Source organism: Anomalospiza imberbis, unplaced genomic scaffold (genome assembly GCF_031753505.1).
Source record: "Anomalospiza imberbis isolate Cuckoo-Finch-1a 21T00152 unplaced genomic scaffold, ASM3175350v1 scaffold_44, whole genome shotgun sequence".
NCBI lineage: Eukaryota > Metazoa > Chordata > Aves > Passeriformes > Viduidae > Anomalospiza > Anomalospiza imberbis.
In genome coordinates, this window is record NW_027100049.1 from 524,134 (window position 1) to 541,655 (window position 17,522).

The window sequence follows — 17,522 nt, forward strand, 5'->3', positions numbered from 1 at the left end:
GCTCTGCCTGGACTTGGCCTCCAGTGGTCACCTCTCATCTGCCTCTGAAACAGAGGGCTCTGTTCCTTATTTCCTATGGATAAAAAACAGCATTCTTGCCAAAGATCATGGCAAAAATTAGAATTTGGCCTCCCAAATTGTGTATATCCAAGAATTGCTCCCAGACAAAAGTAGCCAGGACAGACAGGTCGCGCTGGCCCTGTCCTCTGGTGTTTTTCTACGATTATGAGCTGAATGTTTTCATTTGAAAACACCTTGGAGAGGGCCTGGAGATCTCCCAAGGTGAGGTTTTGGGGCCTTGGGCACTTGACCACTACATATGGGCAAAGGAGCTCTGTGCTCTGTGCTGTTGTGGTGGTTTTGCATCATAGAAGTGATGTCCTGAGAGAAGCTGCTAGCAGTTTCCTCGGTGTCTGACAGAAAACCAATCAGTAATTAGCTTTGAGAGCTGACAATCTGTTAAACCACTAAGGAAACTGCACACGCCTCTGTGAAGACACAAGTTAAAGATGGAGAAGCCTGGCTGGGTCTCTTTCCCTTCTGGCCAGCAAAGAGGTGACCAGGCCGGCCCAGCCCCGTCTCAGCCAGGCCAGGCCGGGCGGCTCCTGCCGTGGGGCCGGGCCCCTTCCCAGGGAGCCGCCAGGCCCCATCGGCTGCCGGGCAGGGCAGGGGAGGCCGTGGGGCCGAGGCCGGGCCGGGCCGTGGCTGCGGTTGCTGACATCTGGCCGCTACCGAGCCCTGCCCCGCCGCCAGCCCGGGCCCAGCCAGGATCCGCCGGGCCCCAGGAGCAGCCCCGGGCCGGGCCGGCTCGGCCAAGGTTCTGCCGCCCTTGGGGTTCGCCCGCAACCAGCGGGCAGGGGGAGGAGAAGCCATGGGCCCCGGCCGTGCTGCTGCTGTGCTCTGGCCTGGCTGCTGAGATCCTGGCCCTGCCCCAGCGCGGCCCAGCCTGACACAGCCCCAGCGCAGCCGCTGCAGGAACCTCCATGGTAAAACAGCTCCGGCCGCAAGTACCGAGCCCGGCCGGAGTCACGGAACCATCTGCAGGCCCCGGCTGAGATATTGACTCTTCCAGTGCTTCCATCCTCCCTCGAGTGAGAGAAAAGGACAAAGTGCAGGCACACACAGGAGCAACATGAAGACACCGAGGTCAGTGAAGAGGAAGTTGAGTCCCAGATGGGAGGGATGCGGAGATGCCTTGATTTTGGGGCTCAAATCCTCTGGTAAAGCTATGGAGAAGGATGTAATTGATACATCAGACTCTCTTTTTCCCTATAACACATTGAAAAGAATTGGCAGATGACTTGTTCAGCAAAGGCCTCCATGCTAATGTAAGCAAATGTTGAAGTAGCTGTTGATCCCATGATAAGTTTGAACAATGAAAGACAGCAGAGTGATGAGAACCTATGTTCCCAGGGAGAGAAGACCTCTTTTTCCAGAGATGAAGATGATTTCAGAAATAAATGAAGAGAACCTTTGCTCTTAAACACCTCATCTTGAAACTAATACCTCATAAGTTGACATGGCCCATAAACACAGCTGTGGGAAAAGCTGTGAAAAAATGGGAGGGACTTCACGATTGAAGGCAGGTGCTATTTATGGAAATGAAAAGCCCTGAGACAACTGTTTTATTGTGGAGAAGTCTCCATAACATTTACAAGAGGAACTTCTCTCCTTAAGTGAACTGAAAAAAGACTATTCTAGAGGTTGTAAACTGATGGAAAATTTTATGTTTTGTCTCTTTACATTGTCAGGTTTTATGGAGAGAGGAAGTGTTCTGAAAGTTTTGTTCTGATTCTTATTACTCTTTATTTCATTTTCTATTAATAAACATTTCTTTATACCCTTTTAGAGTTTTGAGCCCACTTTGCCTTTCTCCTAATCTTATCTCAGAGCAAGAAGTTAGTAAGTATATTCTAGTGAGTGCCCTGGTAATTAGCCAACACTGAACCCACCACAGTAATTAACACATTGGCCAAGAAATCTCAAATTGGCGAAGCAAAGCCAATACAAAATCTCCCTGATGAACTGCCTCAGACAAGAGGGAAATCAAGGCAGAGTCATGTTTTTTTTCAGGATTTGTTTGATCCTCATGAGCCCCGTGGTGCATTTGGAGCTGAGCCCTGGAACCTCAGGCCCTGAGAGGAGATTGCACAAACCTTTCCAGGAGTCAAAGTCAGAAGAAAACCCCAAAGTGTCTCAAAGCATAAATGGGACCCACTGAGGTTCATCCCCAACACAGGCTCCTCATGGACTCCTTGGATGAGAGAAATGGAGGCCAGGATGCCACAAAAACCTCTCAGAGACTCAAACTGGACAAAAACCTCTCAGTGTGGAAAGGAAAATCCAAAGTACCTTACAAAAGTTGAGTATCTCAAAGCATCAATGAGCCCCACTGAGTGTCAGTACAAAGCTCTCAAGGGACTCGTTAAAGCAGATAATTGGGGCCATGATTGCACAAACCTCTCACAGAGTCTGGATCAAAAGGGAAACACCAAGTACCTTAAAAGAACTGAAGTACCTTGAAGCATTAATGAGCCCCACTGAGTGTTGTTCCTGACAAAGCCTCTCCAGGGACTAATTACAGCAGATAATTGGAGGCCATGACTGCACAAAGCTCTCAGAGACTCCAAGGCAAAAGCCAAAGCCAAAGTGCTTTGAAAAACCTGCAGTCCCTGGAAGCATGAAGGAGCCCCCAGGGCCATTCCTGAGCAAGGCTCCCCAGGGACTCCTTCCAGCAGATCCTTGAGGCCACTGGGATGTGGGCTGGGGGGGGATGCTGAGGGCAGGACAAGGGGCTGACAGTGCCCAGCCTGGCTGGGGCTGTGCCAGGAGGCCCCAGTGCCTCAGGACAAGGTGTCTCCTGACAGCCCTTGGTGGCACAGACCCTGCTGTGCCCCAGGGCACCAAGACTTGGCTTCTCTTTGTCCCCACCTGTCATCAGTGCCTCCAGTTCTCTGCTCTGCCTGGGGCCTGGGGACACTTTCTCAGTCGTGTCCCTCAGTGGGACCCATTAAAAGTCAAAGAAACTTTGGAGTTGGATTCGGACTTGGAGTTCTGGAGAGGTTTCTGCAGCTCCCTCTCAGGGCCTGATGTTCAGGGCCTGAGCACAAAGCCCCAGAGGGTCATTAAAGTCCTTGTGCTGTGTCTGTGCTGCTGAGCTGGGCCGGGCTCCTGGCCCAGAGGGTGATCCTGGCAACCAAGGAGAGCTTCAAAAGCACATTTCTCTGGATGAGCAGCTCTTCTCCCAGCCCAGCAGGGCTGGGGCACTGCCTGCAGCCAGCCTGGGCACAGCACAGAGGCACAGAGAGCTTCCATCAGTCAGGGCTGGGCAGGTGCTGAGAAGTGCCTGGGGCAGAATCCCTGGCAGCCCTTGGCACAGGAACCTCTGGCTGCAGGACAATGCAGCTGCAGCTCCTGGAGTGATCTCCTACAGCTGGAACATCCCAATGCCCACAGACCCTGTGAGTACATTCTCTGATCATCTCTTGTGCAGAGCAGCCAGGGGTGCCCAGGGCTGTCCTGCAGAGCAGGGTCCTGCAGCCCAGGGCGCTGTGCTGGGCCAGGGACTCTGCTGCCTGCCAGGGACAGCTCTCAGCCGGCCCGGGGAGCTGCTCCCAGCGCTGGAGGACAAGATGTTGGGGGAAGAAGACATCTGGTAAAGCTTGGAAATGTTGTCCTCGTGTGGTGAGGATGCTACATTGTTCAGGATGGCTCCCAGCATGGGATTTAACTCCAGAGCATGTTCAAGCAGATTATTTAGGGAGTACAGTAAGTCATAGGCTACAAAAAAGGGAAAATCCTGCTTTTTTAATCTACTGCTCTAGGTTGCCTGGATGGGACATTGCACATAGATATTAATCTCCCAGTTCCCTTTGAGAAAAAAAAAGAAGTTTTCTCTCAGATCTGAATAAACCAGGCAGTGACCGAAATGAGCACAGGGCACCTTAGAGGCAGCATCAGTGTCACTTTTCCAGCTCCTCAGGGTTGCTCTGATGTTGCCATCAGAGCCTGCAGAGCCAAAGCTGCCCCTGGGCAGTGACTGAGCTGGGAGGGGTCTGCAGGGCAGAGCTGAGCCCCCAGAACTGGGCTGGGCACTGGCAGCACTGGCAGGGCCCAGCCCTGGGCACAGGGAAGCAGCTGCTGGCAGGGACAGCTCCAGGCAGCAGAGCCGTGGGCAGGCAGAGGGGGAAAGTGCCCCCAAGCTGTGCTAGGATATTTAAAGTCCTCTCCAAACCCAACTATTCCATGATTACTTTTATTACAGATCTCGATGCCAAGGCACCACAAATGTCCAACAGCAGCTCCATCAGCCACTTCCTCCTGCTGGCACTGGCAGACACGCGGCAGCTGCAGCTCCTGCACTTCTGCCTCTTCCTGGGCATCTCCCTGGCTGCCCTCCTGGGCAACGGCCTCATCATCAGCGCCGTAGCCTGCGGCCACCACCTGCACACGCTCATGTTCTTCTTCCTGCTCAACCTGGCCCTCAGTGACCTGGGCTCCATCTGCACCACTGTCCCCAAAGCCATGCACAATTCCCTCTGGGACACCAGCACCATCTCCTACTCAGGATGTGCTGCTCAGCTCTTTTTTTTTGCCTTCTTCATCTCAGCAGAGCTTTCCCTCCTGACCACCATGTGCTACGACCGCTACGTGTCCATCTGCAAAGCCCTGCACTACGGGACCCTCCTGGGCAGCAGAGCTTGTGCCCACATGGCAGCAGCTGCCTGGGCCAGTGCCTTTCTCTATTCACTGCTGCACACGGCCAATACATTTTCCCTATCCCTATGCCATGGCAATGCCCTGGGCCAGTTCTTCTGTGAAATCCCACAGATCCTCAAGCTCTCCTGCTCCAAATCCTATCTCAGGGAACTTGGGCTTCTTGCTGTTAGTGTGTGTTTGGTATTTGGATGTTTTGTGTTCATTGTTTTCTCCTATGTGCAGATCTTCAGGGCCGTGCTGAGGATCCCCTCTGAGCAGGGACGGCACAAAGCCTTTTCCACCTGCCTCCCTCACCTGGCTGTCGTCTCCCTGTTCCTCAGCACTGCAGTGTTTGCCTACCTGAAGCCTCCCTCCATCTCCTCCCCATCCCTGGATCTGGCCCTGTCAGTTCTGTACTCAGTGGTGCCTCCAACCCTGAACCCCCTCATCTACAGCCTGAGGAACCAGGAACTCAAGGTTTCTCTGAGGAAAGCAATGACTGGATGCCTTTCAGAATTTAAAATCTTTATATTTTCTTTTGCAGTGTTCTCTCTGTAATACATTGCATGCCCAGCCTGCCTTCTAAAGCTTTTAATTGTGCTGGGAGTGGGGGGACAGGCTTTTCTCGTATTTTTTTGTTACTGTTTTCACATTGAAAATTTAGTCATCTTCTGTTGGGGAATGGCTGAACAGGGTCATGGATCGATGGAACAATTGTTCCATCAATCCTCTGTTTGAGACCCCAGATCTGAGCTCTGTGCCCGGGAGGAGCTCTGGCCTGGGAAACTGGCCCGGGAAACAGCACTGGCCTGGGAAACAGTACACTGTGCATGTACAGATATCAGAAGGCAGAATATCCTTGAGATATGAGTTGTACAAAAACAGGATGTAAAACAAGATGTACCTAGCAAAGTAAAATATATCAAGCTAGAAGATGAAAAACTTAGCTGCAGCTGAAACCACAGGTAGAAGAATATAAAACAATGAACCTTTATGAATTAACCAATGAGAGCTTGTTGCTGACATTGCTTGCAAAATATTATATAAACTGACTAGATCCTTGAATAAATTGGAGCTTGCTTATCAATCATATTGGTTGCATGCTTGTCTTCCCTCACCACCTGCGGCAATAATCGTCCATATTCAGTTCACTGTCTACCTCTTTAACTTGGCTCACAGACTGTGTAAATTAGGAATCATACTCTCTGTGTGTCTTTAAATAAAGTAAATCTTCCTGGAAAAACTTATTTGTTAAAAATCCTCCCTCTGTTACCTCTCCTTCAGCTGCAAGGGGCAGTGTCTGTGTGCAGAGGTCGAGAGAAAAACAGTCCCAGCCCAGCAGCACTGCCAGGGAGCAGCAGCACCTGGTCTTTTGAGAGCTGTACTTTTTCCACTTCCAACCTCTCCTTTTTTGTCCTTGTCCAAGGCCGGAGTGCTCTGGCAGCTCCGTCCCTGTCCTGCTGTGTGTCCGTGCTATGCCCGCAGGCAGGGACAGGCCACGGGCACTGCTGGGACACAGCTGGGTTCCACCAGAGCAGCTCCACCAGCAAAGGGGATTTCCTTAGTGCAGTGCCCAAAGGTTTAGGTCTTTTTACTATGTTGGTCTCCTGGAGAAGCCCAAGGAATGGATTTTGCAGTATCACTGCTGTGCTTGTTTGTCCCTGGAGTTCAGGGACAGTTCAGGGACTGCTGTGCTTGTTTGTCCCAGTGAGATCAGGGTCCCACTGTAGGAATTCAGGGACTGGGGGCAGGGTCAGGTGTGTTGTCTCAGTGGTCAGTGGCCATGGAGATGACAAATGATCTCCAAGTCACCTGCCTGGGGCTCTGCGGTCAGTGATGGCTCTGGTGGAAGGTGAGCACTTTTCTGTAGGAAATCAGAACCTGCCAGGAGAGCACAGAGGATCTGCAGGGACAGCCCGGCCCATCAGGTCAGCAGTGAATGGAGCCGGGGAGCAGAATCCTGCCCAGGGTGGTGTCATCCCGAGAGCAAGGACTGAATGTCTGCTGTGAGCCAGAAGAGCCCTGCAGCCCAGGGGACACAGCAGGCCCAGGGAAAGGAGTCTGGACACTGACTCGTCTGACCCTCAGGGACTCCCCCAGGAAGATCCAGGGCAGCCCCGAGCCCATCCTGCAGCCCTGGAACAAGGCAGGCACTTCTGAGCACCCTCCATGGCCCCGCAGAGCCTGTGTGGGATGCGGTCAGTGCAGGGAGCACCATCAGTGCCTCTGTGTCCCAGGCTGAGCAGCAGAGCCCAGCAGAGGCAGCCCAGGGCCCCGGGCAGCACAGCCCCCGCGCTCTGCAGAGCAGCAGCCCCAGCCCGGGCTCTGGGGAGCAGGGCAGGGGCTGCAGCAATGCCTGCTCCGGCCAGCACAGACATGTTCCCCTGGGACAGGCTCTGGGGGCAGCTGGCATGTGCCAGGAGCAGAGCAGGAGCCCGTGGGTGTGCACAGGAGCCCTGGCAAGAGGCTGCCCTGTCCCTGGGCCAGCAGGAGCTGCCTGAGGAGCCCCAGGGGCCAACTCTGCTGCTGTGCTGGGCAGCGGGGCTGGGCCTGGGGCTGCAGGAGCTGCCTGAGCTGAGCATCTGCTGAGCATTCCAAACACAGAGTGGCTGTCCCTGACCTCCAGTGCCTCCTGTTCCTGCTGCAGGGCCAGACCTGACTGCTGCTCTGCTGGGCTGGGGCCGGGGCAGGGAAAGGCTGAACTGGGCAGTGCCAAGGAGAGGAAAACAATGGACCCTGGTCCCCAGGAGTCCCCACAGTGTCAGAATGGTGTCCGTGGTTCCATGAGTCCTGACAGTGTCACAATGACCCCTCAGTTCCATAAAGCCCCACAGGGTCACCATGGTCCTCTGGTCACTCGAGGTCCTGCAGTGTCACAAGGGCCCCTTGGTTCTATGGAACCCACAGGGTCAGTTTTGCCAGTGGGCAGGGTCAGCTCCAAAGACACAGAGACCAACCTAAGGAATTGTGTAATTTCTATAATGTAAATCTGCAAAAAAAACCCCATGAAATTATAAGTTCAGCCAACCACATAATCATTAGAAAGTAATTACAAAACCAGAAGCTCAGCAATGCACCCAGCCAGCAGCACCAAAGATTGCAGCAGTGATTGAGAAAGATCCAGCAGCAGTTACCCTCAGGCTTTACCATGCCCCAGATCCACACAGCAGCTGGGGAAGCTGTCACAGCCAAGGGCTGCAGAGCCACTCCTGGACACTGGGAATTCCTGCAGGTGCCTCCAGCCACAGGTGAGGCTCCAGCCTCGCTGGGAGAGGGCCCAGCTTTTACACTGTTAAACAAACAAGCTGACATCACTGCTAGTGTGGGAACTTCTGCTTTCATTCTCCTGCTTGGCTTCTCGTGAAGCCTGGCCAGGGCCCAAGGAGGAACCAAGGAAGTTGACTTTGACCCCTAAACAAGGCCAGATGGGGCCTCGTCTGATTTTTAAATACAGAAAGGTAAATCCACATGTGATAAATGAATATGATTCATGCTTACAATTGTAACTATATTGATATTTTAGAAAATATTTGTTAAAAAGTAATAGAGGAAAATGATATGTAATTAGTGCCACAAAACAGATGTTTTGTGATGTTCATGAGAAAATAGGATACAGGATAGAGTACTGAGATAAACAATATGCTGAAAAAGAAGTGGCCTTTGGATGAATAAAGTTAGGAAAACTTCCAGAGCAGAACTGGCATTGATGAACAGAGTCAAGACGACTCCCAAGGCAGGATCGGCCTTGAGATGAATAAAGCTGGGACAATTCCAGATTGGGAATCTAAAATAGTGGTCTTATCTATGAAATAATAAAGCTTATTTGGAACATAATACTTACTTCTAAAACACAAAACTTACTTATAATACTTATATCTTAATATATAATACTTATAGCTTACTTATAATACTTACAGCTTATAGCTTAAAAATACTTATTACATAACACAAAGCTTAATGCGCAACCTGCCAGGTCATTCAGAGGACAGCGAGGAAGACAGCGAGCCTTCCACGGCAGGCGGGGCGGGGAGGGCAGCCCCCGCCCCCGGCGCAGGAGCCAGTCCCACTGAGGGCAGGACAGAGAACGAGATGGTGGTCCCGCCCAGGATGTGCTGCTGCACAACTGACGCTGGTGTCTCAAAGGATATCAACTCCGCCAGTACGCACGGCGCGCAGGGAGGCGCGCCAGGAGGAAGCTGCACCTGTCCTGTTGGCAAAGCAGAAGCCCCCGCATGCGGTGGGGCGCGTGCCAGGGGATGGATCAGAGGCTCCATTGCCGGTCCCAGCAGTACCAGAGGGTGGGACCCGTACATCTGCACAGGCTCCATCAGCGAAGGAGTCGGGGGGGCTCCAGCCCCCGCTGCACCGTGGACTGCGGCCGGCCCCCCAGCGAGTGCAGTCCCTGCAATGCCGGGTGTGCTGAAGCTGATAGTTGCGGCAAAGGCACCCCCCCTGCCTGGAAGGCGGATGATGTCACCGGCACCTTGCTTAAGGCGAGGTGCGTCTGCCCAGCCAAACGCAGCATGGGCTGCGGCGCGGTCTGTGTCTGGAATCCCAAAATGTCCCGGTCGGAACCGCTGCCTCTCTGGGTCTTGCCACTCAAGGCCGTGTAGATGCACCCCCAGATTATGAACAGCATGGATGCTGTAGCGTCCCTTTTGCGCATCTCCTTCAGGAGGCATTGGCCCAAGCCACGCCAGACTCTACGATCAAAGGCGCGTTCAGGGTCCGCAGGGAATCCATGGTCTCAAGCCCAACTCAAGAGTGTGACGAGCTCATTATCAGAGACCTGGACTCTTATGTGAGGGGCGCAAGTCTGCCACGCGGTCAAGAACAACCATTCAGCCGTAGATAACTGGTTCCCCATTGTTAGGAAACCCTCCCTTAGCAGACGTCCACTGCAAGAGACAGACAGTCCACTACTTCAGGGAAAACTGTCCCGCTCAGCCTTCGGCTTCTAAGAGCCGATCCGCAGTCCAGACAGGACCAAGCTTTCTCCAGAAGGCACACGGTTTCAGCGTAACCTCTCTCAGGAGGGTAAAGGTGTCCGGCCGGAGCCTCCAGGCTCCTGGCGAGCAGCCGCAGCCGCAGAGCGACCCCTGCAAGGCGCCGGGGCTCAGGTCTTCAGCCGAGGCTGCAGTAACAGATGTTGCTGTAGAGCAGGACGGTAACGAGAATGACTCCAAATCAAAGGCTAGAGAATGGACTCCCCCTTTATTTCAAATGCACTGCTCTATTTATAGAGAACATAGTGCGGACTAATTTCATTGGTCCTAGAGTAAAAACATCTCACACCACTGATGTGCAGTGAATGACGCACGGTGGCAGAACCTATCCATAAACAATGTGAATAACAAGATAGATTAGGGAATTATTTACATCCTTTCCCAACTGTCTCCCAGGCTCTCACCTGGTTAGAAAACCTTCTCTTTTTCTCTCTGACTGAACTGAGAATATCCACATTTGCCTTCCTGATGAACTTTCTCCAGGAAGTTGGCGCTGTGTGCTGGGACCCAGGGTGGGCTGGGTGGGAAAAGCACTTTGGCACTTTTGCACAGAGCTTCCTTGGGGATGTTGAGGGGAGGAACAAAGGTGGGACAAGAGAGAGCTGCAGATCATTGAGAGAGGAACAAGAGTAGGCAAAGTCAAGGGGCAAAGGCATTAAGAAGGCCTTTGTGTCCAGGGGCATCTGCATGGAAACCACCAGGCCTCTGGCAGAAAGGCGGCCATGCCCACCAGGCCTTTGTGACCCGCGGTGACATCGTGCCCAGAGGCCATTGTGACGCATGCGCATGTCATGACCCTGCTGCCCCACCACCCATGCCAACAGCAAGGCAGCCTGGTCAGGGAGAGCGGGCTGAGGAAGGATGACAGCGTTGCCTTTTGGTCTGCACAGATGTTGACTTCAGGTGTGGGCTGCTTTCACAGCATCACAGAATGACTGGGGTGGAAGAGACCTGCAAGATCATCAAGTCCAACCCATGCCCTAAACACCTTAACTGACCCATGGCACGAAGTGCCATATCCAGTCTTTTTGTGAACATTCCCAGAGATGGTGACTCCACCGCCTCCCCAGGCAGGCCATTCCAACATTTTATGTCTTTTTGTGAAAAACTTCTTCCTAGTATCCAACCTATATTTCCCCTGACACAGCTTGAGACTGTGTCCTCACGTTCTGACATTTGTTGCCTGGAGAAAGAGACCAACTGCCACCTGACTACAAACACCTTTCAGGAAGTTGTAGAGCGCGATAAGGTCACCTCTGAGTCTCCTTTTCTCCAGGCTAAGCAACCCCAGCTCCCTCAGTTGTTCCTCACAGGATTTGTGTTCCAAACCCCTCACCAGCCTTGTCACTCTTCTCTCGAGCATCTCAACGTCCTTCCCAAACAGAGGGGCCAGAACTGGACACAGCACTCGAGGAACGGTGCCACTACAGGGGAAGAATGCCAAGTACACCAGTGCCAAGTACAGGGGAAGAATCACTGCCCTGCTCCTGCTGGCTACACCATTCCTGATCTAGGCCAGGAGCCATTGGCCTTCTTGGCCACCTGGGCACACTGTCAGACCATGTTCAGCTGGCTGTTGGCCAGTGCCCCCAGGTCCCTTTCAGCCTGGGCACTGTCCAGCCACACCGCCACAAGCCTATAACATTGCAGGGGGTTATTGTGGCCAAAATGCAGGACTGGGCACTTGGACTGATTAAACTTCATCCTTTTGGCCTCTGCCCATCCATCCAACCATTCCAGGTGTCCCTGCAGAGCCCTCCTGCCTTCCAACAGATGGTAGGAGTAGGTAACTAAGCTTCCAGCTCAGTGTCATCTGCAGATTTACTAATGAAAGCCTCAATCCTCTCATCCATGTGGTCAATAAAAATATTGAACAGAGCTGGCCCAGCACAGAGCCCTGAGGGACAGCACTGGTGACTGTCCCCAGCTGGATGCAGCACCGCTCACCACCACTCTCTGGGCCGGCCATCCAGCCAGTTCTGAACCCAGCACAGAGTGCTCCTGGCCCAGCCGTGGGCTGCAGCTTTTCCAGGAGTGTGCTGTGGGAGACAGTGCCAAAGGCCTTGCTGGAGTCCAAACAGACACATCCACAGCCTGTCCTGCATCTACCAGGAGGGTAACCTGGTCATAGAAGGAGACCAGGCTGGTCAAACATGACCTAGCCCTCCTAAACCCCTGCTGGCTGGGTCTGACACCCTGGCCATCCTGGAAGTGCTGTGTGATGACACTCAGTGTGAACTGTTCCATGACCGTACCGGGTATTGAGGTCAGGCTGACTGGCCTGGAATTACCAGGATCCTCCTTCCCACACTTGCTGTGAATGGGCGTCACATTGGGCAGCTTCCAGTCATCTGGAACCTCACCAGTGAGCCAGGACTGCTGGTAAATGATGGAGAGCGGCTTGGCAAGCTCATCTGCCAGCTCCCTCTTCACCCTGGGGTGCATCCCATCTGGTCCCATGGATTTATGAACATCCAAGCATCTCAGCAGTCCTCTGACTGCCTCCTCTTGGATAATGGGTGTACCATTCAACTCCCTGACACCATCTACCAGCCCAGGAGGACAGTTGTCCTGAAGGCAAATCGTCTCCTCACTAAAAACTGAGGCAAAGAAGGCGTTAAGCACCTCTGCCTTCTGATCTGCAGTTTCTAAATTCCCTTCCACATCTAATAAAGAACAATGGTTGGTCTTACCCTTCCTTTTACCATTGATATATTTGTAAAAATATTTTTTATTATCCTTTACAAAAGTTGCCATTTTAAGTTCAAATTGTGCTTGGGACTCCCTAATTTCTTCCCTACATGCCCTAGCAAGCCCCTTAAATACTTCCTGAGAGACCTGACCCTCCTTCCAAAGATGATACATCCTCTTTTTATTCCTACGTTCCTTCAAAACCTCGTTGCCCATCCAGGCTAGATGTTTGCTTTGTCGACTCGTCTTTTGGCACACAGGGACAGTCTGTTCCCTTGCCCTCGAGATCTCTGTTTTTAAGCATGCCCACCTTTCCTGAACTCCTTTGTTTTCAAGGGCTGCTTCCCAAGGAACTCTCTGAATAAGTCTCCTAAGTAGGCCAAAGTCTGCCCTCCAAAGTCCAATGTAAAAGTCTCATTAGTGTTCCTCCTGACTTCACCAAATATTGAGAATTCTATAATTTCATGATCACTGTGCCCCAAGTGACCTCCAACCACCACATCTCCCACCAGCCCATCTCTATTTACAAACCACAGATCTAACATAGTCCCTCTCCTGGTGGGCTCACTCAGCAGCTACGACAAAAAATTGTCCTCCACAAACTCTAAAAATTTCCTCGACTACCTTTTTTCAGCTGTATTGAGTTCCCAGCAGATGTCCAGCAGGTTGAAGTCGCCTACAAGAACAAGGGCTGACGATCCAGAAACATTCTCTAGCTGCTTATAGAATGAGTTGTCCACCTCTTCTTCCCGGTTGGGTGGACAGTAACAGACTCCCAGTAGGATGTCAGCCTTGTTGGCCTTCCCCGTAATTCTCACCCATAGACATTTGACTTTATCATCATTAGTTTCAACAACCACAACATCAAAAGCCTCCCTAATGTAAAGAGGCCACCCCTCCACCTCTTCTCCCTCTCCTGTCTCTCCTGAAGAGCTTGCAGCCATCCAGTGCAGCGCTCCAGCCATGTGAGTCGTCCCACCCTGTTTCTGTGGTGACAATTACATCACAGCTCTGCTGCTGCACCATGGCCTCCAGCTCTTCTTGTTTGTTACCCATGCTGTGTGCATTGGTGTACAGGCACCTCAGCTGGGCTGCTGATTTCACCCCTAACTCAGGCTTACCACCCACGAGCCTGCTTCCAGACAACCCAGCTACATCTCCCTCCCCCTTCAGACCTAGTTTAAAGCCCTCTCAACAACTTCTGACAGTTCATGAGCTAAAATTCTTCTGCCCTTAACAGAAAGATGGAGCCCATCTGGTCCAAGCAGGCCAGGTGCTGTAAAAGTTGCCCCATGATTAAAGAATCTGAAATTTGTGTAATGACACCAACCCTTGAGCCACTCGTTGATAATGTGAGCTCTCCTATTGCTTTCACTGTTTTTCTCAGACTCCAAAGGGACTGAGGAAAAGACTGTCTGTGCCCTTGTCTTATTAAACACCTGACCCAGTGCCCTAAAGTCCCTTTTAATTGCCCTGACACTCCTCTTTTCAATCTCATCGCTGCCAGCCTGGGGTATCAGCAGTGGGCAATAATCAGAGGGCTGAATCAGCCCAGGCAGTGTGTCAGTGATATCCCGTACCCGGGCCCCAGGAGGCAGCAGACCTCTCTGTGGGGTGGGTCTGGTCGACATATGGGGCCCTCTGTTCCCCTCAGGAGGGAGTCACCCACCACGATTACCCTTCTTTCCTTTTTGATGTTAGAGGTGCTGGTCTGTCTCACAGCTGAATCATAATTGGGAGACTCACTGGGCAGGTAATTTTCTTCTAAACCATCTGGCTGACTCTCCAGATCCAGGGGATCATACCGAATCTGAAGCGGCACCTGGCTTGGGAGAGGGGGTTGGGAGGGATTTTTATTGTTACCTCCTCGAGTAGGTACCCACTCCCACTCCCCTTCATCAGCCAGGTGTCCTTCTATAGCCTGACAGTGGGAGGTGTGGGAGACAGCGGGAACCACGGAGAGCATTGCTGCCCTGCCAGACCTCATGGAACCAAGGATCCATTGTGACACTGCAGGGCCCTGGGGCACCACGGTGCCATTGTGACACTGCAGGGCCCAAGGATCCAAGGGACTTTGTGACACCAGAGGGACATTGTGACACTGGGAGGCCTCATGGAATCATGGACACCATTGGGACACTCTGGGGCCTCATGGAACCGTGGTGACACCAAGTTGTCTGGGGGTGTTGATCTGCTGGAGGGCAGGAGGGCTCTGCAGAGGGACCTGGACAGGCTGGATCCAGGGCCCAAATCCAACAAGGTGAGGTTTAACAAGTCCAAGTGCCGGGTCCTGCACTTTGGCCACAACAACCCCTGCAGCGCTACAGGCTGGGGACAGAGGGGCTGGACAGAAGCCAGGCAGAAAGGGACCTGCAGGGACTGATGGACAGCAGGCTGGACATGAGGCAGCAGTGTGCCCAGGTGGCCAAGAAGGCCAATGGCTCCAGGCCTGGATCAGGAATGGTGTGGCCAGCAGGAGCAGGGCAGTGAAGGACATTGTGCGGCTGGAGCATGTCCAGAGAAGGCAACAAGGCTGGTGAGGGGTCTGGAGCACAAGTCCTGTGAGGAGCGGCTGAGGGAGCTGGCGTTGTTGATCCTGGAGAAGAGGAGGCTCAGGGGAGACAAGGCGGTGTCAGGGCACAGGTTGGACTTGATGATCTCCAAGGTCTTTTCCAGACTTTCTGATTCTGTGGTTCGGTGAAACCACCCTTGGAGCAGTTGCAGGAGGAGCCCTGGGCCTCCTCTTCAGAAGCTCCAGCAGCCCAGGTCCCTCAGCTTCTCCTCACAGCCCCAAAGCCCATCCTGTCAGTCCTGCAGAGCCTCTGCAGCCCCTCCTCACTGCCCAGAACAGGCAGCCCCACAGCCAGACACAGCAGCCCAGATGTGCCCCCCTGGCCTGGGGTGCCTCTGGCAAGGGAGCAGCACGAGGCACTGCAGAAGCCTGCAGACAATTCCTGCAGCACTTGTGGGATGATCCTGCTCCCCAAGGGCCGTTCCCATGGTGCCAAGTCAGGAACTGGAATGGGGAGTGGGGCCAGAGAGGAAAGGGCAAACAGGGATGTGCTGTGTGCAGGGGAGGGAACAGGGGTGGGCAGTAGGAAGAAATTTATAGCAGAAAGAGGAAAGAAAGCAAAGGAGAAGCCAAGGAAATGCTCAGGGCAGTCTGGGGGTGGCTGCCAGGCAGCCCTGGCTCTGGGCAACAGCATCTGCAGTGGGACAGGAAACTCCCAGCTGATGGGAACAAACTTTCTGGCTGGCTGCAGAGGCCAGGACAAAGCTGAGTGGTTTCCCTGGTGTCCCCCAGCCCTTCCTGGCCCCAGGGGCTGATGGCATTTGTGCTCCCTCAGGTTCATGTCCCCACAGCAGCAGCATGGGGGTGCTCCCGCCTGCTGTGTGCAATGCAAACAGGGGCTCCTGAGCCAGCGCTGCCGTGGCTGTGCCTGCAAGGATGCGGCACCTGTGTGAGCTGGTGGAGAGGCCAGGGCTGCAGAGGGGGGATGTTGTTGGCAGCTCCATGAGGACGCTCTGGGACGCTGCCCTGGGCTGTCCAGCGCACCGGGGATGGATCAGCCCCTGCTCTGCTGCTCCTTCCCGTCTCCCCCAGGGCCCTTGTAGAGCACCAGCCATGCTGTTTGCCCCCAGCCTGCCCACGGCCAGCCTGGGGCTGCTCACGGGGGTTTTCTGTGCTGAGCCTTGGCCTGGCCGTGTCCTTGAGAGAGCCTGGGCAAGGAGCCTGGAGCCCCCAGGCCCTGGCCTGAGGCGTCAGCGCTGCCCCAGCAGTGCCCATGGGCTGTCCCTGCTGCAGCCCCGGCACTGCCACCCCCAGGACTGTGCCCGGCCCCGAGAGCACTCAGGCCCTGCAGCAACACCAGGGCCACCAGGGCAGCGAGGCAGGGCCACGGGAGCAGCACTGGCAACACCAAGTGCTGCTGCTGCTGGGCACAGCTGCTGTGCCAGCACTGATCTGCCCCCAGCTCTGCACACAGACATTGCTGCTGCAGCTCCAGAGAAGGCAACAAAAGGGCATCTCTGCAGAAAACTTTGCTGGGACATCCTTGAGTTCCTTTAAAGCCACCAAGAGCGCAGTCCCTCATTGACACAGTCTGTGGCCACAGGGAATGTGGAGAGAAACAAAAGGAGAAATTGCACAAACATTGACATTTTCTTGTGGTCAATATTGAAAAACTAAGGCAAAGGAAAATAAACGCCACAACTAAATCAACAAGAAGTATCAAGGATGACTTTTATTGCAAGTGATTTACAGAAATTGGTCAGCAGTTTAATGTTCCTGAAAGCATCCAGTCACCAGTCTCCTCACCGCAGCCTTGAGCTCCTGGTTCCTCAGGCTGTAGATGAGGGGGTTCAGGGCTGGAGGCACCACCGAGTACAGAACTGACAGTGACAGATCCAGGGATGGGGAGGACATGGAGGGGGGCTTCAGGTAGGAAAATGTGCCAGTGCTGAGGAGCAGAGAGACCACGGCCAGATGAGGGAGGCAGGTGGAAAAGGCTTTGTGCCGTCCCTGCTCAGAGGGGATCCTCAGCACGGCCCTGAAGATCTGCACATAGGAGAAAACAATGAACACAAAACAGCCAAGTCCTAAACACACACTCAAAGCAATGAGCCCAAGTTCCCTGAGGTAAGATTTGGAGCAGGAGAGCTTGAGCATCTGTGGGATTTCACAGAAGAACTGGCCCAGGGCATTGCCATGGCACAGGGGCAGGGAAAATGTATTGGCTGTGTGCAGCAGAGCATTGAGAAAGGCACTGGCCCAGGCAGCTGCTGCCATGTGGACACAAGCTCTGCTGCCCAGGAGGGTCCCGTAGTGCAGGGGTTTGCAGATGGACACGTAGCGGTCGTAGCACATGATGGTCAGGAGATAAAACTCTGTTGCAAGAAAGAAGAAAATCAGAAAGACTTGGGCAGCACATCCTGTGTAGGAGATGGTGCTGGTGTCCCAGAGGGAATTGTGCATGGTGCATGGCTTTGGGGACAGTGGTGCAGATGGAGCCCAGGTCGCTGAGGGCCAGGTTGAGCAGGAAGAAGAACATGGGCGTGTGCAGGTGGTGGCCGCAGGCTACGGCGCTGATGATGAGGCCGTTGCCCAGGAGGGCAGCCAGGGAGATG

The 17,522-nt window shown here is 53.6% G+C and overlaps 2 protein-coding genes across 5 annotated transcripts in view; one reads left to right on the top strand and one right to left on the bottom strand.

Moving 5' to 3' along the window:
- The window catches only part of LOC137466802 (zinc finger protein 271-like), a 678,770-nt gene that overhangs the window by 146,129 nt on the left and 515,119 nt on the right, over window positions 1–17,522 (bottom strand). Inside the window, exon 3 of one of the 4 annotated variants that reach the window (XM_068178461.1) lies at window positions 6,084–6,099. The exons of the other annotated variants lie outside the window; for them this stretch is intronic. Coding sequence (XP_068034562.1) covers window positions 6,084–6,099 — 16 coding nt within the window. The remainder of the gene's footprint in view (window positions 1–6,083; window positions 6,100–17,522) is intronic. 4 annotated transcript variants of the gene reach the window in all.
- On the top strand, window positions 4,157–5,256 carry LOC137466815 (olfactory receptor 14A16-like). Its single transcript, XM_068178470.1, has one exon. The coding sequence runs from the start codon at window positions 4,246–4,248 to the stop codon at window positions 5,254–5,256; it is 1,011 nt and encodes a 336-aa protein (XP_068034571.1). The 5' UTR covers window positions 4,157–4,245.